This window comes from Meleagris gallopavo, chromosome 2 (genome assembly GCF_905368555.1).
Source record: "Meleagris gallopavo chromosome 2, MGAL_WU_HG_1.1, whole genome shotgun sequence".
Taxonomy (NCBI): domain Eukaryota; kingdom Metazoa; phylum Chordata; class Aves; order Galliformes; family Phasianidae; genus Meleagris; species Meleagris gallopavo.
The window spans coordinates 21,471,322-21,492,097 of NC_139405.1; the positions used below are offsets into that span (position 1 = coordinate 21,471,322).

At 43.6% G+C, this 20,776-nt stretch overlaps 1 protein-coding gene across 4 annotated transcripts in view; it reads left to right on the top strand.

The window, feature by feature from the left end:
* Window positions 1-1,918: 1,918 nt before the first annotated feature.
* LPGAT1 (lysophosphatidylglycerol acyltransferase 1) overlaps window positions 1,919-20,776 on the top strand; it is a 59,915-nt gene continuing 41,057 nt past the window's right edge. Inside the window, exons 1-3 of one of the 4 annotated variants that reach the window (XM_085219289.1) lie at window positions 1,919-2,119; window positions 2,341-2,496; window positions 2,853-3,111. In XM_085219289.1, the coding sequence (XP_085075415.1) occupies window positions 2,874-3,111 (238 nt within the window). In that variant the 5' untranslated portion in view covers window positions 1,919-2,119; window positions 2,341-2,496; window positions 2,853-2,873. Of the gene's footprint in view, window positions 2,120-2,340; window positions 2,497-2,741; window positions 2,767-2,852; window positions 3,112-4,026; window positions 4,248-20,776 lie in introns of those variants that run through there. The other 3 variants (XM_085219288.1, XM_085219290.1, XM_085219291.1) reach the window with 3 other exon arrangements.

The window sequence follows — 20,776 nt, forward strand, 5'->3', positions numbered from 1 at the left end:
TTAATAAGCACATTAAAATGTGTTTTTATAATGATCAGTAGTGACACCCTTGTTGATATTGTCTGTCAAGCTGAACAGATACAAAACCCACCCTAACACCTCACCAATAAGCCATTTGTGAAACTGCTGCACTTCAGCATTTACACTTTTTGACCTTCACTGCTGCTGAACATTTTCCTTCGTTTTATCAGCAGACGTGGCACATACATGCACACAGGTGCTGCTTTATGCTGGAAAGGATTTCTCAGAGCCTTAGACTCTACGATAGGCAGTGTCTTTCCTGGGCTCTGCAAGGGGCATTTCCTGCAGAGTACTTGGGCTGTCAATATGAGGGAGGAAATGAAGAGTAGGGGTGGGCCTTTGCTCATTCAGCAAAATGTTAAACCGCAGCTTCCTAAGCTTTAGGGCAGCCTCTCTGACAAACAGTGCTTTGTATGCCTGCTTCCTCATCTGCTACTCCTTACTACTGTACAAATCCCCTCATTCACTCTACTTGTGCAAATTCTGCGAAATCTCTCATTTTGAAGCAATCGTATATTTCAGAATATTATTCCAAAAAAGCAGGAATTATAATTAATTTCTATATTGGAATAATATATACAAGGCTTCATCCTGCCATTGGGATGTAAAAATCAAAACATAACTGTAATTATTACCGAACAGTTTTATTTTCTCTTCCAGAGTTTGGACCAGAATTTTGCAGAGGATAAGTGCAGGTGTATGCCTTGGATTGTTTGTGTGTGGTGGAAGACAAAGCCCAAGTCCTGTTGAAACTGATAATGCTACAGAACAGCTGAAGCTGACTCCATAATGATCACCAAATGCTCTGTCAGATGTAACCTAGTAATAAATATAACACAGAAACACCCAGAGACGGAGCTGCTTATGCAAGACTTGTCCTTTTTGTCAAGAAGGTCAGCAGTTTTGTTGTGTTTTGCTCAAATGGAACACAATAGCATTATATTATTTGGTTGGTTGTGTTCTAAAATTCCAAAGTGAAATTTATCTGCAATAACATCTTGGTTTTCTCCCCGGCGTGGAGGTTTGGATTTAATTTTGTCTAGGGTACAGACATTGCTGAAGACTCATTGTCTGGGAAACAGTGGCCTAGCAGTGCACATGGCAGGGTTTGTCTGTGAAAGTGATACGATTTCAGTTTAAATATTACTCTTTGAAAGCTTAATTTTTCAGAACAAAAGGCCTTCTAGCATATCTGCTTCCAGAAATATGTTGTGTTTTTTTTCCAGCCTCAGAACTGAAGCCAAGTTAAAATCACTTGCAGGAGCCATTGGTTTAAGTATTAGAGCATTTGAGCAAAGCTAAGGAAACTGGGCCTGGTTAGCCCAGAGGGGTGACCTGTGGAAGAGGAGTGGATTTCCTGTCAGACATTCACAGCAAAGGGATGGGGGCTGCAGCAAAGGCTGCTGTAGTGATGCAGGAGGCTGCACTCCCTCACACTGTGGCTGGGCCGGAGGGACTGTGAGGGCTCCATCTCACTGACTGTAGGCCTGGCACCCCAGAGCTCGTGTCTGTGCCGGACCTCTGTGGGACGCGTCGAGGGAAGAGCCGGAGGAGCTGCTTTATACGAAGCAAGCTCGAGGTAGCTTTGACCACAAAGACAGCAGAAAGAATCACACTGCGGCCGTCCCGGCCAGGTCAGATGGCAGTGAGCTAGGTGAAGCCGGAGGGACCCGTCACCAGCTGCTACACTATCCCCTCTTTACCACTTGGTAATTAAACCCGCTGCCGAAGGCAATCAAACGGCTTTGGCACCGTTTGGGTCGGGGCACGAGGGGCAGGGACGTGCTCATCGCCCGTCCCTGCTGGGAGCGGAGCTCCGGGACCGAGCACTCGGCTCCTGCGGGGCGAGAGCAGCGGGACGAACGTCCCCGCGCGTGTGTGTGCGGGGCCGGGGGGCGGCGCTCCCGCAGCGCCAGCCCCGCGCTGGAGCAGCGGCGGGGCGGTCACGGCGGACACGCAGCGACGGGGGCGGGGAGCGCGGCCCCAGCAGCCGGCATGCAGCCCCGGCGCCTCGCGCTGCTCGCGGCGGGCACGGAGCAGCGGCAGCAGCAGGAGGAGGAGGCGGCGGCGCTGAGGTACGGACGCCCGCCCCCAACAGGTGCAGGGTTCTCCCACGAGCCGGCCCGCAGGGGCCGGGGCTCGGCGCCGCGCGGGGAGGGGAAGAGCCGGGCAGGGGTACCAGGCCCGGCGCGGGAGAACCGTGGTGAGCCCGCGCTCTGCGCCTGCCCGCCCGGCTCGCCGCTCCCGCCTCCCCGCCCGCCGGCCCCCGCGCTCACGCCGCCCGCCCCTCTCTCTCTCTCTCCCTGTGTCTCCCCGTAGGGAGCCGTAGGGCGAGTGGTGTTCCCCGTCCGGGCCAGCCGCCTCCGGGTCCATGAGCCGACGCCAGCCGCCACCCGGGACTGCCGCCGCCGCCGCCGGGCCCAGCTGCCCTAGCCCCGCCGCCGCTTCCGCCGCCGCTCCGCCGCCGCTCCGGAGGTGAGTCCCGAGCCCGGCCCGCTCCCGTCAGCGCCGCCCGCGAGGCCCGGCTCCTGTCAGCCGCGCCGGGGCTGGAGGAGGCCGACGGCGGCCGCGCCGGCAACCGTGACCTCTGGGGGGGGAAGATGGAGGCCGCGTGGGTCCGCCTGTGCCCCCAACCGGGCTGCGGGCTTGGAGCCCCGCGAGGAGGCAGGCGAGGGGCCGGGGGGAGCCGGGAGCGGGGCCGCGTGCGGGGCCGGGCAGCACCCGCGCCTTTCTGCAGCCGCCGAGGTGAGTGGCCGGGCGGGCGGGCTCGGCTCTCCTCCCCCGGTCTCCCCGCCCTGCCCACAGCACCGCCCGTCTCTTCTCTCCCGCAGGACGGTCCCGCTGTGAAGAGGATGGCTGTGACCTTAGAGAAGGCCCAGCGGGTGGGCTACACCTTCCTGAAAGCACTCCTCAGGTTCGCTTTTATGGTCGCCAATAACCTGGTCGCTATTCCGTCCTACGTCCTGTATTTAATTGTCCTGCAGCCTCTGCGAGTGTTGGATAGCGAGAGCTTCTGGTACATCGAAGGAGTGTTGTTTAAATGGCTGTTAGCTATGGTGGCTTCCTGGGGCTGGTGGGCCGGCTACACAGGTAAGCACCTCCTGTTAATTACAGACATACAGTTGTAAAGCTGTAAATGGGCATTAAGAGACAGACATTTTAATAGGGGGATGTGTAGGGGAATATCTAAATGCAGTGGGTGTGAGGGTGTTTCTCTTCCAGGGGTCTCTCTGGGTTGAGATGCTGAGCATACTGAAACATTTTCTTAATCATCGGTACAGATTTATTGTGTGTTAAGCAATAGAGTTTCTCATTCAGTACTTTGTCTTGGTATGATCAGAAATACTGCTTTTTTTTTTTTGCATTGCGTGTCCTCATCGCTTTGGTGTAGTATTATATAAAAAAGATACACCTCTTTCAAAGAGTTTTGATTTGTCCTGTGCACATAGCTGACAGAGCCAAACTTCAAGTATGACCAAACCTTCCTTGTTAAGTGCATGCATCTCTAAATCATCTCCGCTTAAAACTGTCGGAAGACAAACTATGAAGTTTGGCACGGAGCTCACCTGCAAAGCGTAGGTCTTCTGGTCCTTCAACAGTAGCTGTCTTCTCTGCTGTGTGAGAATGGAGGGAAATAGGGAGCCTTTTGCACAGAGCTAGTGATGGTGGTGCTTCTTGTCTGTGTGGCTCTTCATTTACTGTTAGCAAAGCTAATTACAGAACCTGTAGGGATTTTTTTCCCCTTTGCATGCTTGCTTTATGATGATGATCAAACTTATTTTCACTTGCTAGTATTCATAGCTCCTCAAGGTGAAGGACTGAACTGAAATACTAAAGAAGACTCTAGTCTTGTCTTGAGTGCACTGATTTTCATCCTGGCTACTGCACTTCCTGCAAGAAAACAGCCGTCAAATCTGTGTGTACTGAGACCTTGGAAGGGACTGAATCTATTGAGTGCAAGACATGAACAGCCCTCCTAAAATTCTTTCCCTCTCTTCTGCCCAGGCTACACCTGCAGGTCTTGTCCAAGTAAACATGGAAAAAAAGGAATGGCAACACACAGCTCTGGAGTCTGGTCAGACTCCCAGTTAGTCAGAATATCAGTGTTGTCCCAGACGGAGCCCTTTTTGTTAGACTACAAGAGCTGAAGCTTCTGTGACACTGTGCCTTTTGGTACCCTGTCACGAGCCCTTCTGAGATGCGCAAGGTTTCTGTGGATTCTCTAGGTGAGCTTCCAGTTCTTCTTAAGGAGATGGTGGCAGCAGCAAGCTAGGCTCTGGTCTGCTGGGCTAGAACTGTCGCAACATTGCACTGCTTCAAAACTGCCTTGCCTCGTACAACTCAAGCTTTTCCAGATGTGCTGTTTTGAAAATCTTTTTATATGTATATATTTGCTCATTAAAAGAAGTCCACATAGTATTTGCAGTGGCAGGTATGTTTTTAAAAGTCTGCTTATGCCTTTAAGCAAAAAGTCTTTCCGGAAGGACGGACTGACTTTCAAGGTGTTTGTGCATTATTAATTGGAAATGGGAAAGTTTATGGGCATAACGGTAATGTTAAAGTCATACAGCATACATCCTGGGGTACGCTGCATACGTTGAGTGTGCTAGTTAAAATTCAAGCCGTCATCCCATGGCGATGTGGTTGTCAGTCCTGAAGGCAGTTGCTTTGGGATAGCTCTACTGCTGACTGCAGAACTGTGTGGTTTCTTTTGCCTACTGCTTGGAAAGCGGTCTCAGCATGGTCTGCATATCCTCAAGTCCTCCTGAAGCAGCTGTTGAATGGTATTGCTGATGTAGCTTGACAATTTGCAAAAAATCCTTTGTTGTTTTACAGTCTTGAAATGTCTTAGTATGCTTGTGTGACGTGTCATTCAGCTACACAGAAGTTTTTCTGGGATGGTCTATGGGTAAGGTGGCTCTTCACTTTTCCCTATTAAGTACAACTTTCGATCTGGAGAGAATTTTAAGCAAACACTCTTTCAAAGTCTCAGTTTGAACATGTTTTCTTATTTGATATGAAGACATCAGCGTGGTTGCTTTATGTTTTTTTTTTTTCTTCTTTTACTGAATGCTATGAAATAACAGGAATAGCTTGTTTCCTTATCCTTCCTTTCTTTACCCCTATCAGTGCTCAGCACCACGAGCAGAACAGACCTGGAAACGATCCCTTTTTTTGCCTCATTATAAGAAAAAGTAAATTTATGTGTCTGTTTCCTGACTGATGGATTTATAAAGGGCTATGGCTGTGGTGTTCTCTTCTTGTAGAGTGTGATATTTTTGTAGTTAATTTAGAACTACAACATTGCTTTATTAGAGCTGGTGTCTAAGCCTTACAGTGATAAATTTGAAAGAGACCCTGCTCCAGTTTTCTATTTTCAATTCCAAAGTTAAACTGAAGATAGGCTTCATTATATTCCATCTTTGTAAAAGTAAATATAGGATAGAAGATATACATGGAATAGTAAGAAGATGAAGGATTTTTCATTTTTTGGGGTAGCAGAGTGGTTAGTGACATGAATTATTATATTTCCTCTTGATTTGAGTTAGCCAGCTAAATAAGTTTGCCCATCTTTTACTTGATAGTAATGATCTGCTTCATTTGTTTTGAAGGTGTGTTTCTATTTTTATTTTCTGTTCATTTTTTCCACTTCCAGTCTTGGGTCATCTGTTGGGTAAGAAGTGACGTTATAACAAGGGACTTAAAGTCAGCCTGCAAACTAGATTTAGGACAGGTTGGTTTGCTTTTTTTTTTTTTTTTTTTTAATAGCCTCTGTAAGATTGTGTGTAATGTGTGGGAGAGGGCTCAACACCAAATGAAGACAATGTGGTGAGTGTTAGTTTTTTCCTTCTGGGCTTTGCTGTTGTTGCATAACTTGTTGGTATACTTTATTGAGTAAAGCTGGAACAGCTGAGGAAAGCTCATGATCTAGGTCTGTCCTCCCACCTCCGCATAACCCTGTGAGTTAGGATCCCAGAGGGTTTGTTATACAAATTGCGTGATCTGGGTCTTTATCAGCAGCTCTGACCTGTTCTTTTTGATTAATGTAGGTGTTCCTGCTTGCACGTGAACTTGATGTTATGTAAAGAGAGTCTGTAGAACCGGACAAGCAAAACAGAGAAAGGAATGGGAACAGAGGTTGTAAAGATCCCTCTCCTTTCCCTCGTCTTTTTGTGTCGTATGTCCTCCGAAAAGAAAAATGAGTATCTGTCCACGAAGAATGTTCAAACATCTAGTGGTGTTATTTTATCAGTTTGCAGAAGGGTTTGCTCCGGCTTTTTGTATAAATGTGCAATCCTTGTTGTAGGAGCTGTTCAGTTAGGACACTCAGAATCTGCGTCTTTGTGGTTTGAAAGGCACCTTTGAATTACGCTTCTCAATATTTTCCTGCATTTGTTGGAAGACACAGTCTAAAAAAAGCAAACTTGAGAGTGCTTGATCCTTTGTGGCAAGTACCTTTTTCTGTGCTATAATTTGTCATTTAGCATGCAAATAGAACAAAAGCTGCTAAATAGTGCCACAGATGAGATGGGAGGGAGATGGAGCGTATCTGTGGAGGTAAATTTCCAATGATTTCCTGCTCACCTACGAAACTACTTTTAAAGCAACTTATATTTTTGAACTTCTTCAGGTCAGTGACTATTACTGACTAAAGTTTAATAACCCTGCATCTCATCATATTTCTAAAAATAGTTAGGGCTGCTAGAAGAGAACCTGGCTTGGCTTAAAAATGCTTAGACACACTGTTTTGTTCTCTTTTCCTGCCGTCTAACTGCAGCAGCTACCATTAGCTTGAGATCCTGACATTTTAATATTGTAATTATAAGTCTCTACATAGTCATCGGTCCAGATAATTGGAATACTGATCTTGTGCTTTGCTCTAAGGTTGTAGGGACCTTAAAGACTTTCCAGTTCCAACCCCCATGCTGTGGACAGGGACACCTCCATTAGATCAGGTTGACCCATCCAGTGTGACCTTGAACACCCCCTGGAGTTGGTGATGGTGAGTGTTCTCTAGATGCAGTTGCTGTCAGCTCTCCTCTGCCATTCAGGAGAAGCATCCCCTGTAGTCAGTGGGGTTGTGTGCATCTCAGGAGAGGAGGATTCTCTTGTGAGCTGTGGGAACTCAGTGCCACCTTCCGTATCAGCCTCTTGCCTGCTCATACAGTCTCTCAATCAAGTTGGGCAGGTTGGTGGCAGGAAGACTGGTATACCTCTGCTACTGTGCTGAAAGCATCCTAGTGGTCTGAGGGTGCTTGCTGGTATTGTGGGCAGAGATCTAAACTGATCAAATGGTAATGCCTGTACCGTTCTGTAGCAGTCAGTAGGGACGTTTAAGTAGTCTCTGTGACAATATTTCAGTTTTGTCAAGGGAGGAGAGTTTTTGTTTCCTCATTTCTTGATGGTCTGACAGGAAGAGTAAAATTGTGATTTGGGTTTCTAGTTGTCTTTCCTCTTTTCCACTCAAATGATTTAAAATTTATTGGCTGACATTTATGTAAGATTAAGTGGTGACCAGTATATCATTTTTTTTCAGCAGTCATCCATTTTTTTTCTCTGATTCATAAGGTTCTTAGTTTCTTTCATCAGTCACCAGACTCAACTCCTTTAATCTTTAAAGAATGAGAATATTTTGGTCTTCTAGAATAGTGATGGGCGCAGATGGAGTTGTGATCACACCTCCCTGGCAGAGCTGACGTGTGCTGTCCGCACTGCCTGTCATGGCCGGCCAGCCCCCCTCCAACGGGAAGTGCAACACGAGTTGGGAAACAGCAGATGAGATAAAGTACATTTTTTGCACCAAATAAGGCGTGGGGTGTTATTTCAGGAGATATAGCTGCATGCTTTTCCCTGCCATTGTTTCCTACCCTGCTTTGTTGCTGCAGTATGATTTTTAATTGACAGTATTTGGGGTTTGGGAACGGTCACTGCTGTGAGGACTAGGAAAGCAAATGGGAGAAGCACACGTATTTCTGAGGATAAGCAGTGTGTAAAATGAAGAAAGAAGATTGTTGTTTGAATGTGCAAACGTACCTGATGTGACTTTCAGGTTTGGATAGTGACATACCAGGAGGAGGCTGTATTCCTCTGTATTGAGTTTCTTGGTGATTCCTGTCTTGAGTGCAGCTCTCTCTGATAGAGATGTATGTAACTTTTGCGTAGGTTAGGCTGAGATCGAGCTGAGATCTTTGCATTTATTTTGTAAGATGAAGTTTGTATGCAGCTTGTGAGCTGCCTTGATAAGAAGAGGTCAGAGTTGAACGAGTTAGGGACATTGGAACTGCTTCTGCCACAGCCTCAGAGCAAAGGCTTATTGTGTCATTGCGTAAGATGCACTGGGGAGTACAGTGAACTCACTGTCCGCTTTGTGCCAGTGAGGTCTGTGTTTGTAAAGGCTTCTTGCAGTGACCCTGGACCTATTTTAATCATACGCAAAATCACCAGGAAATTCCCCTCTCTCATTTTTGGTACAGGCTTCACCGTAGTTCTTTCTTTCATGTAGTGTCAGCAATGTGTCAAAAGCAGCAAAGCTTATCTCTCTTTTTCCTGTTGTATCACTTAGCTATAAAGGGTCATTCCAAAAGATTAGCTATAGAAATGCTAAGTTTTATTTTTAGAGAGCTCCTGCCTTCTGGCGCAGCACTTAGAGTAAAAGCACACGCTATTATTTTTTTTTTTGCCTGTGATATTTCTGTTGTTTGTTGCCATTTGCTTCTTTTTCAGTGTGGGTTAGTGTCTGCTCCTGTGTTTCACCTGATCTGGATAAAACAAGATGTTGCAAGCGTAACAAGTCTGTTATGTTATGTCTGCCTAAGGTTAGTAAGCATGACATTACTGAGGAGTACTTTTACAGAAAGGTGTGAAGGGAAAGCTGTTTACTCTTAGCTCCAGGAATGCCTGTGGAATGCTTCTCAACCTGCATTGTATTCCTGCTTATGGCCAGGTTTTCTATTTTTAGGATATGTCTTCATCCCTTCTGCTTCTTCTAGGCATGACATTGTTTTTAATGTATCTATGCATGCTAGTCATCTTACTCCCCCTAGCATTGCTGGTTAAGTGCCTGGAAGGGTATGACTAAATACCTGAGAGATGTCTCTGTGTCTTTTCTTGTTCTTTTTCTTATGGTGGGTAGGCTGTTAGGAACCACGTGAAGTAACTGTGGGAACGGTTGTTCCAGCTCCGATCTGGAGGTAGAATAGAATCTTTGGAGTTAAACCCTTTATGCATCAATTCTTTGCATTTGAAGGAGGAAATTTTTTTCCCACTTCAACGGTGTGATTGAGTCCATACTAGAACATATCATAAATGACACCTTGACATCAGAGATGCAATTGCATATTCTCATATATATTTAATTTGACTGTTTTAAAGCACAAGAATCTCAGAACTTTTCAAGAAAACTAGAGACAACACTGAATGTTTAATGTGAATAAAGGATACTTTTCTCTGACAACTTGTTCTGATAAATTACTTTTTTTGAATTCCACTCAAACAGATGAAATCTATCACTTTCCCTTTCTCTGTTGGGTGTGTGCGAGGGGCAGGGAAGTCTTGACACGGGTTAGTTTGGCAAGGTCTTAAGCAGCTGAAAACAGAACCTCAAAAATGGAAGAGTTATACAATCTTAGTGAGTCTGGGCAGTTAGGAAAACCTTAATGGAGTATAAGTTTAGTGGTGTAACTTTCCAGCGTGAACTGAGCCAAAAAACAGCTCCATGATATGTAATCTGCTTGTGTTTATTACAGTGAATATAAACTAATGCTTAAGATGACACGTCAAACACAGGATTGCGTAGGCATGTAATTGCACTGCTGTTGCAGTTGCCACACTTGAGATAATAGTCCAGCCATTTGTGTATGCAATTACTGAAATAAGTAAGGCCAATATGTTTGCATTCCTAAAAGTGCTCTGTAGCACTGGTGAGGGATTTTGTGTACAGAGCTGTATTTTGATTCTTATCCCCTTACAAGCTTTTCAAGCAGGGAGTGCCCCAGCAAAACCTGGTCCCAGCTTTCAGTTTCACGCTCGCACCACCACTTCAGTGTTATTGCCAAATATTTCAAGCATTGTGTGATCTTTATCACGGCCATGATCCACGCTAAAAACTACCTGCTGCCTTTTTTGCTGTAGTATTTGGACACACTGGGCTGCAATATGTGATTAAAATGGCGTTGAAGTAGACTTCTTCACTTTCTTCTTCTGTCCTGTTAAGTGGTTATCGTTATTTAGACTGTCCAAGTGCCTTCTGCAGAGTTTCTTTAGAGACGAAAATGAAGCATAGAGTGAGAGTGAGGAGCTATCATGAACTGAAGACTGCTTGGTTAGGGAATAAAAAGGCCAGTGTTCATTTTAATGAAAGGTTAGCAGTGGGGTTCCTCGCGAGTTTTGTATACTTGGCTGTTTGAGTTTGTGAGCTGCAGAAAAGATTGTAAAGAACTTTGGATGTAGTTAAGCTATGTGAATGGCCAACAAATTGTGGAAGTTGTTTGGTGTTGAACAGTCCAAAGTAATGAACATTTCAGGAAAGTAGCAGCATAAGGAAGAGATCAGTATAAGGATGGAGAGCTTAGAGAAACTTTTGGCTCAGTGCGTACTGTGTAATTAAAGTATGTGGGGAGCAAGGAGGGTAATGAAAATATCAGCTTCACTCTTTGCTGTTCTTGTCTCGGATATTTTAAAGCTATGTGAGAATTAAGAAGGGGGCTCCAAGAGGGTCAAGCATTTCATTAATGGAAGCTGAAATCAAATCAGAGCAATTCCGTTCACCACTAAACTTGAATTGAATTGAACAACTTAATGATTCTGTTTCCTGGGCAGGGCAGAGCAGAGCAGAAGTGCAATCTCTTGAACCTCTATGTAAAGAAGAAGGGGAATTTTTGATATCATTAGAAAGTAACAAATTTAAATCTTTTAAGATTTAGTAAGGCAGCAGTGCCTGATTTATTTTTTAAAGTTTTTTTCCTTAAATATTTTCATTATGTTTTTTTCACTAATACTTTACTGTGCAGATTAAGTAGTGTCAGTGGTATCAGTTCTCAAGTCATGCAGCATAATCTCAAAACCTTTTGTTTAAAAGTTATAGTTTTAAAGGGTAAAGTGTTGCCCCTGTTTTATGAGTCTTAACTGTTTAAGCTAGTGTAGAGTGGCTCTTCAATACTGTAATTTAAAGAAGGGGCAGGGGAAAGATTAGTGGCTTTATTATTGCTTCTCACTTAGGTAGAACTAAAACCAGGGTTTTCTGCGAGCAAGGGACAGTGCTGCTGCTGTTTGAGAGGTTGTGGGCACTAGAAAGTTGAATCAGTAGGAGGACAGTGATATGAGTGTTTATGGATGTGGGTTTTTGGTGGTGAAAGGGAGGATCTTGTCTTGGTGTGGGTTTTTGTTTTGTTTTTCTTTTTTTTAATTTAGTTTCATTTGTTTTCTAGCAGCCCAAGATCCCAAGGGTGCACAGTGAAAGTCTGTAGTGTCTGTGCTTGCTTACCAGATTGAGGGGAAAAATAACAACTCTGAGAAATGTACTTTTGGTTAATTTAAACATGGATTGTGTTTGTGTGGTGTTTGGAGTAGGCCACTGAACACCTTTTTAAAGTGATCTGGATACCTGTATAATTTACCATACATGTAGATAAGCATGACGGTGTTTTTAGTATAGCTGCCTTGTGGGATGGATGAGGCTCCTTGTTTAACAGTTCTTCTTTCTGTCAGCCGTCCCACGCTTCTGATTTGCCTACTCACAAATTTGTCTACAGCTGACCAGATGGTTGAGCTTTCAGAGAGAAGGATGTCCTGGGAGTTTGGGGGAAACTCGCAGCTGAGCTGAGAAGAGAGGCCTGAGTTAGTGCCTCAGCTGGAGACAGAGTAGGCAGAATTTGGCCATCGTATGTCTCTTTGGACATCTGCTGCACCACCAACCGGCACAATGGAGGGAAGTTCTGCGTTTGTTGCACTGCTGGCACTATCTTGTCCAGCATGTTGAAGAGAAGGTCAGACAGCAAATGTTTGGGAAACCTGGCTTTGTTACTTTTGCAGCTTCCAGACTAATTGGTTAGTCTGGCAGTGGCAGACAGAAAGCAGTGTCCTTTCCTTTGGGAGGTGTTTAGTTCACCTTGGTTATCATAGCCTTTTAAATCTGAAAGGTGTACAGAGGCAACTGCCCAGTCTTAACATCAGGAAAAAGAATGTGGTAGAAAAAAGAACTTAAAGTATTGGGATTTAAGACTCTCCACTCATCTTTCTTCAATAAAAAATGGAGTTGACATTATACCCTGAAAAGAGAACCTGAAGGACGGTGACATAACTACAACTCTAGGGACAGAGCAGTGGTGTTCAGGTGGCTGCAGGCAGGGCAGAACCAAAGAGAAGTCAGTGACGAATCTGACCCAGAGATACTTGGAAACGTGAGGCTTGAGGTGTATTTGCAGAGACCTGGAAGATTGCAGCGATGCAGGTGGAAAGCAGCGTGGTGATCTGTCCAGCAGGGTTCTGTGCCATTGAGCAGCTGCGTGTAAGCATTGCATTACTGAGGCGACCTCTTGAAACGTGTACCTGTCTGGACTATTTTGAATGCTTAAATTATATATATAGATAGCCTGGCGATATTCCAGCTCTGATGGCTGCCAGTTTCCTTTTCAAATGCATTCTTTTCATTTGGATAATGTACCCATTTTTATTTCTTGCGCTCGCCTCTGGCATAAAATTCAGTTTTTGTTCCTCCTAGCAACAGCTTTACTTGGAAACAAACATAACCATAGACTGTGTATCTGCTGATACTCCATGAAAGAACCTGTGAAGTTTAGTTTATGTTTGTTAAAATGTTTTCAGATGGAAGGTATGGCTAATATTAATGTCTATTAAGCCTCTTCCGCACATTACATGAAAACTAATGGAGGAGTATTTTTGGTATTTGAGACTCTTCTATTTATATCATCAAACCTAATACTGCAATCTTCTAACCTAATAATCTACAGATGGAATGTTACATCAGCAAAGTATTTATCCAGATAGTTCTGTTCTCTTTGGTATATTTAGATGATCAGCTGATGTCCACTTTGTGCTTCTGAAGTTTAACAAGATTTTTATAGATTAAAGAAATGCTTTTGTGAGAGAAAATATTGAAATACTTTTTTGTTGTTCTTCTTCTTTCCCCTTTACTGCAAATATTACAAATAAACAAACAGCCTTCTGAAACTTAAAAGCTAAATTGCAGTGCTGAGTTCATTTAACCACGGGTGGTGTCACAGTGCGTCACCATAGGAAGGCTAATTTGGGTGGCTGCTGTGGCAAAGAACAAACTACTACAGGTAGTGTGCTCCTTCCTTTTTCTGCCCCATTGCTTCCCCTATGATGCCTTGCCAAAACAATGTCTGATTGCTTGCTAGTTTTGTTTTGTGGCGGGGTTTCTTTGACCAGATGTCAGACGATTCAGATAAGTAGATAAGTGGATAAGTGGAATGTGATGTTTGAATGTATTAACCAGTGTTGCTCTGTGCTTGTGTTAGATTTTTATGGTCTAAACACTTATTTTTGCCCACTTCTCTTTTTGTGTGGGGAAGGAATGATTCATAAGAATTCCTACAAATGTTTCCTGAGTAAGCAGAGATGCTTGTAGCTTTCAGCACGTTGCATATAATGTACTTACAGTGCTTGTTGATATCAACAGCCTTAGGAATATTAACATTAATCATTTAATTGTAAAATAGAATTTTGACATGTTTATTTGCATTTATAGCTCATTTTCTGTATTTGAAATAGAGATGTGTGTTTCCACATCTCTTTCACAGTCCTGTTGTTCAGTCTCTTTACTGGTGCCCCCTGGAGAAACCACTCTCCAGCAAAACCCTATTTTTAATTGATGTATATGGTAGTCCATTCTCCTTTCTCTTTTTCTGCCCCCAGCATTTTTCTCTGGCCATTTTTTAGCTCTTAGGAAAATTTGTTGATCTGAGAGATGTGGGCTTGTTATTTCTTTACCTGGGGAAGAGAGGAAGAGAAGTCTCGATGACCACTGCACTGCAGCAGCTTCACAGCTGGGACCTGGGTATTGCACAGAGAGGCATACTGAGTGCTGTGCTGACAGGACTGTGTGCTGAGTGTGGGGGGTAGGTCCTAGAGCCAGCCAGTCAGAGTGTTTGAATGAATTGGAGTCCATTAAAAGTACTGCAGAAACTCTTGGTAGAATTCATCTGCAAATCCAAGACGTTTTTTGCAGTAGTGAGCAGGTGTAAGAGGATTATTTGTTTTGTAATAGTAGCACATGCCAGACAACTAACTATTTTTTCAAATTAGGAACAGTAAACTTTCTTTTGCTGCTTCAAGGTGCATCAGCTAGAGTAATGTGAGAATGCTTTTCCTCCTAATCACGTCTTTTGGGACAGCCTGTGTGTGCCCTGAAAGCTGTCACCTCTGATTTTCTGATAGTAAACAGACTTCTGTTTACCTTGTATGTGGTTACACACTTTCTTTTCAAGTGTCCCTGAGCTGCCACAGGATAATCTGGGGTATATTTAAATAAATTAAGATACTTAGATTGGATTGTTTGCTGTGTCATGCCAGCAGAAATACTAGATGCATTTCCCAACTCCAGTAGTTGTCACACACTTTTCAGCAGGCTTTTCAAAGTTAATGTGGTCTTGTGTTTTAATAGCAGGACTTCCATAGACATAAAACTGAATATAGGAATATGCCATTGTGTTAATCTGCATCTTTAACTTCTTATTGTTTTATGATTAATTTACTTGGATTACATTTGTGCTAACAAAACATCATTTTTCCTCCAGCCTTTGTAAGCTCCTTTTATTTGAGGAAAAAAAAAAGTGAAGATAATGTTTTAGAAGCCCAAGGGGAAATGTTTGTAGTTCTTGTTCATGTTCCGACTTTGTTGTTTTTAAGGCTGTTGTGGCATGTGTGAAAAGCTGAATAAGCCTGTGGAAGCCCAATAATGAAAGCAATTAAGGTTTCCCTTAGAAGGTTTGTGCTTGTGCTTCCTTCCATCTGTAACCACTTATTTCTTGGTTCTTTGCATGCCTTTCATTGTTAAGTTTGGCCCACCATGCTGCAACTTGAAAACGTCCAATGACTTGGTTCTGCTTTGTAGCATGGTGAGCTTAGCCCATTTTAACAACTGGGGGTTGGCACAAAGGTATATGGAGAACAAGAGGGTAATGCTGCAGCTGCTTGATTTGTACCCAGCTTTATGTTTTGTGGATATTGCGTTTTTGATTATGCTACTTCTGCAATCTCAAAATACATTGTGTGAATGTATATATCTGTTCCCATGATCGTTCAGGCACTCAGTAGCTGTTCTTTTTCTGTCTGGAGTTGACTGAATTGAGAAGTTTTAAATGGTCAGCATCCTCCAAGTAGAGACAAGCTCCTCAGTTCTGAGGTCGCTGCAGGGAGACAGTAAATAAAAGCACAGAATGGCCTCTTGCCCCTCCCACATGGGCCATATAACAGAGATAATCTAAAAAGTAATGGTTTTTCTGAGTGCATTTGGTGAGATTTTTTTATTCTGTATTGTAAGTTGTGCTGGAAAAGGTCAGTTGAATAACAGGACAGCATCGACAGCATTTTCTAATAATTTAAAATCACAGAATGGTTTGGGTTGGGAGGGACATCAAAACCCACACAGTCCCAACCCCAGCTGTGGTCAGGGCTGCCCCCCCAGCTCAGCTGCCCAGAACCCCATCCAACCTGGCCTTGAGCACCTGCAGGGATGGGGCACCACAGCTTTAATATAAGCACACTGGAATACTGTGCTTTATCGATTTCCTATGAGAAAGTGCTCTCCCTCCTTGTACAGTCCAGCACCAGTTTTCTACGTTCTGCATGCCTCTTACCTGAAAGAAGCTCTCACAGTGCTCTGAAAAATTGATGGTCCCAAAAATATCCAGTAATTTAGAACTTGCAGTTAAAAATGGAAATGTCTTCCACCTAATGTCTTCCCATTGCTGATTAGCATCTCCAGGACCATGAGAAACAAAGAACACTTGATTAAACCTGCTGGTGACATTCATCTTCTTACCTGTTTCTTGTTTATTTACAGCCACTGGGCTCTGCTACTGCTCTTTTTTAAGTCCTGAAACAGAATTGCATTTTTTCCCAGTTGCTTTTTTGAAGGCTGCTTCAGTCTTGTGGGCACCTTTTTTCTTCCAAAATGGAACCTTTGTCCGTTCTTCTGGACTGCATATTGCAGACTATTTCCGTGATACAGAGAAACATTTCTGATTCCTCATAGGTTGCAGCACACAGGTCTGTGGAAGCGATGGGAGTGCTGTGGTCCTGTAGGAGGGCATGTTGGTTGTTTGCTTCAGCCAGCTAGCACTAGACCAGCGAGTTTGCTTCTTGCATTTCTCCTGTTTTTCTTGATCAAGGTCCTCAAATTAACAGCTGAGGCTGCAAAGCAGGTTTCAGCCGCTCCCCCTGCTTTGAAAGGGGCATTTTCCTCTCTGGAGGAAACAGGAGTGATATTTCACAAGTCATTTGTTTTGCATAGACCATTGCCCTAAAGGCATTTTTCACACCGTTGATTTGGGTCTACTGATGCTTGGTGTTGGTTACACAATCTGAGAAGTATCCTCCAAGGGCTGTGAACCTTGGTGTGTTCTCTGGTCATTGTCTGCCATGAAATCCAACTACGGAGGCATGCTCTAGTCCTTTATGGATTAGCTTTTCTGGGGTGTGTTGTTCACTAGCTGTACTTTTTGAGCGTCCTTACCAGTTGATGGAAATGAATTGACTTAGGAATGACTTTCTTCTGGCCTCACAGGGAATTTCACATCTGGAAGACAAGCAGCAGCATCACATTAGTAATGCATACCGTTGCCAGTGACTCAAAAGGAAACTGTAGTAATAGTATTGTAGTTTGTGATAATGCCCCCGGGTGGATTCTGCCATGTGGGCAGATGACTCTGCTGAGAGACAGCTCAAGTTATTGTTAGATGCGGCAGCTGAGTTGTGTCTGAGTTGTGCTTTCAAAGAGCTCTCTTAGAAAATATATTCCTTATTTTCTAAACGTTTGTTTTCCCCAAATAAATTCAAAACCCTCTAGCAAATCAAACAGCTGTCACCCCATCCCTGCCCAAGCAGTGGTTCTGCAGAGTGGGAAGCTGCATGTTTTTGGCACGTTCTGAAGCACTAAAGTACAGGACACCATGCTTGCTGTGGTCTAAAGACCACAACATTTCTAACAAGGGTTTTTTTTTTTTTTTACTTTGTTTTAAAGCAACTCATCCATTTAGAAGGCAACTTAGGTGGCTCGTCCAGGTTATGCTCTGTGTTTTGGGCTGAAGGAACTTGCCTGGCAGCTCTTCTAGCCTAGCAGACCACAGATCCATGAGGGTTGGTTTGGGTCCAGCTGTTGTTGCTTCTCCTGATATCTCTGATTGAGCTGTCCTGCCTTCTCTGCTTACATTTTTTTTAATGAACCAGCACGGATAGTTATATGATCTTGTGGTGGCTTTGTTTTGCTTCTCAAATATTAGAGCAACTTACTAGTAGGGAAAATAGCAAATCTTGGAAAAAGAGGGCATAGAAAATAATTGAGGCCCTCCCATTTCACAGGGCAGAAGGAAGCGTGCATGCCTTCTTGTTTACTTGTTACTACTCCAGTCTTTAAGTTTTGCATTTAAGTAGGTGGCCGACTGCTGAATGTTAAGTAGTAATTTGAATGTTTTGGTGTTGGAGTAACCAAAAGTTGCTTAAATTGGATGTAACTGCCTTCACGCTTGGTATTTGATGTCAGACAAAACAGTCTCAATAGAGTAGCTTGCTTTGCTGTATTTGCTATTATAGATAAAGATACAGGTGAAGATCTCAAGTTCTCTATATCTTTGGCTAAATATCTCAAGACTTTGTAACAGTGGATACAATGGCTGGACCCACATTTTTTGCCTGGCTCTTACGATCCCAGGTTAATCATATTCTGCATCTTACATAATTAAGGACTGAATTATTCTCCACACATGTTTACATCTTTGCTGCAGTTCTGCAGCAGTAAGACAGGAAAACCCTGCCCACTTTTATTTAAACATGCCTTGTACTGTGAAGGCTATTCCTTTTCCTGCCATGGGGTAAAGTGGTAAGTTCAGTAGTAGCTGTTGGTAACTGATATGAAAGAATTCTGTTAATTGTTTGGGTTTTTTTCCCTCCTGATATGAGACTATAGCTCACAGAGTTGTTTAGGTTGGAATGGCTTCTGAGGATTTTGTAACCAAACCCCCTGCTTAAAGCGTGGCGAGCGAGAGCAGGTTGCCAGCTCCATGTCCACTCAGATTTTGAACAGCTTCAAAGATGGAGATTTCACAACCTGACTGGGCAAACTATGTCAGTGTTTGACCATCCTCACAGTGAAAAAGTTGTTCTTCTTGTGTTGAAGTGGGATTTCCTGTATCCTGGTTTGTGCCTGTTGCCTCTCAGCTGGATACCACAGGAAGGAGGCTGGCTAAGTCTTCATTACTCTGCTTCCTGCACCCCCATCAGGTTTTTATATATGGATAAGACAACACTCCTTGAGCCTTCTCCCCTCCAGGCTGAACAGTGCCAGTTCCTTTATCTGCTTCTTAGAAAGATGCTCCAGTCCTTCAGCAACCTCAGTGGCCCCTTGCTGGACTCTCTCCTTACCCAGGGCTCCAGGAGCAGCCTCCCTAGTGCTGAGTGGAGGGGAAGGATGCTGCTTCATCCACCTGCTGGCAGTGCTCTTCTGAATGCTGTCCAGGACCCCAGGGCTTTTTCTGCAAATCTGTTCCCCAGGTACAGGACTTGCCTCTTCCCCTCACTGACCTTGGTGAGTTTCCTGTTAGTTCACTTCTTCAGCCTGCTCAGATCCCTGTGAGCAGCAGCATGGCCATTTGCCATGCCAGTACCTCTGACCAGCTCTGTGATGTCTGCAAATGTGTAGCAGTTGTGCAGGGAGTGCACTCTGTCCCATCATTCAGGTTGCATGTGAAGATGTGAAGCTTTGGGCTGGTGAAGAGGATGATCTTGTCTCCAACAACTTTCCATCTTAAAACTCAAGTGTCAGCATACTGACTTTCAGACTGTCATATCCCCTTTTTGTGTTGTAAATGAAACTTTCCCTTTCCTCTTTTTTTTTTTTTTTTTTAATTTCTCATTCTTTTCTGACTGTATGCAGAGGGGATCCCACCTCACTTTTTTCTAACTAGAATCCAGGAGGGTACAAGTTCCCCAGCTCATACATGTGGAAGTTTTCATAAAGATATCCTGAATGTAAGGAATGACCGCGGTGTTTCTGTTGTTGTCTGCACTCTGGGGTTGGATGATGCAAAGTGCAAACTGGTAGAAAATCTTTTGTGTTTTGATGGCTCTGGTTTCAAATCATTACTGTCGTCCTAGGGAGCGGGAGAACATGAGTGGACAAAAATTTTTCAGGATAATTTTTTTCATATGAGCAGTCTTGCGGCCTTGTGACTTTTAGCAGATTTCTTTCTTGCCATGTCATGGAAAGCTGAAAATTATGGCTCTGATTTGTTTAAGAACTTAACAGAGATTCCCCCTATTCAGAGCCTCTTTAGCACTTGTGCTACATAAGTGTTTACTTGCTTCTGTCATCACAGTGTTGTGGTTTTTTGACCACTCCTCAAATGTTTAGAGGCTTTTAGCCAGCAAAAGTCATCTTTAGCTTATCTATCCATCTCCTTCTGCTTTACAGTTTGAAAGGCAGTGCTATGAACTTCAGTAATGTTGGAAATCCATATTTTTAAACATGGATTGATGAAGTTTCTTTCCACAATGTAACTAGGAGTGACCAAAATGGTACTGTCAGCTTTAAATACAAAGTGAAGCAATAACGGTCTGTCTGAAGTGTGCTTACAGTTGGTTCAGATTCTTCTAAGACCTTGGAGACAGTGTGTTTCTACCTAGATCATGTTTTGTGTGATTTGAAATTGCTTGCAATTTTTTACTTCAATATTTAAGTCTGTTTGATTTTTCTTTTTTTTAATGTGTCCAAATAACCTTTCCTTGTTCTGGTGTTTCATTTCTTGCGTTAAAAATTGAAGAATTATTCTTCAAAGGCAACAAAAAACTTGAAACGGTGCCCTGTTGTTTTGTCTCTCCTTCTAGGCTTCAAACAAACAGCATTTCTGCCCATTACAACATCTGCAATATGTTAGGTATTAGAGCTTCAGGATATTATATTAGTTCACAAATGCATTGATGTTCCTCTGGGTAGTTAATGCTTAATGTATTTTATCTGTCACTGGGGAGGAACGCGCTGTACAGCTCGCTCTGTCTGCAAATGGTCTGACTCATGAGCTCGAGATACTTCAAAAGGATTTCAGCACTCCATCCCATTCTTCAGTTTTGGAGTTGCTATTCTAATAATAGAAGCAGCAAAGCAGACAGTGGAATTGCTTCTTGTCTGCTGCAGTTTATTACCAGCCTAGTCACGAAAACAGGCATAACGGCAGTGTTCACGTTGCGCAGGGAAATGTGGGTGGTGAGGATGTGAGCACTGCCTGTCTTGTACCACTGCTTGGAAGCAGTAACCACTATAAATGAACAGGGTTTGAGTTTGCATGGTCAGAAGGGCAATTAGTAAGGCTTGGGTGTCTCTGGAAATCAAGCAGAGCTGTGGGTGTGGCATAAAGTAGCAATTGGAGTCCTGCAGAAAATATCAAGGGTATGCTCCATGAAAGATACATCCTTGTGAGGCATGTAAGTTGTACTGGAATTGTGCCTTTGGTGGCTGTAGTCAGCATTGCTTTTCTGCCCTGATGAAATTTAAATTCATAAG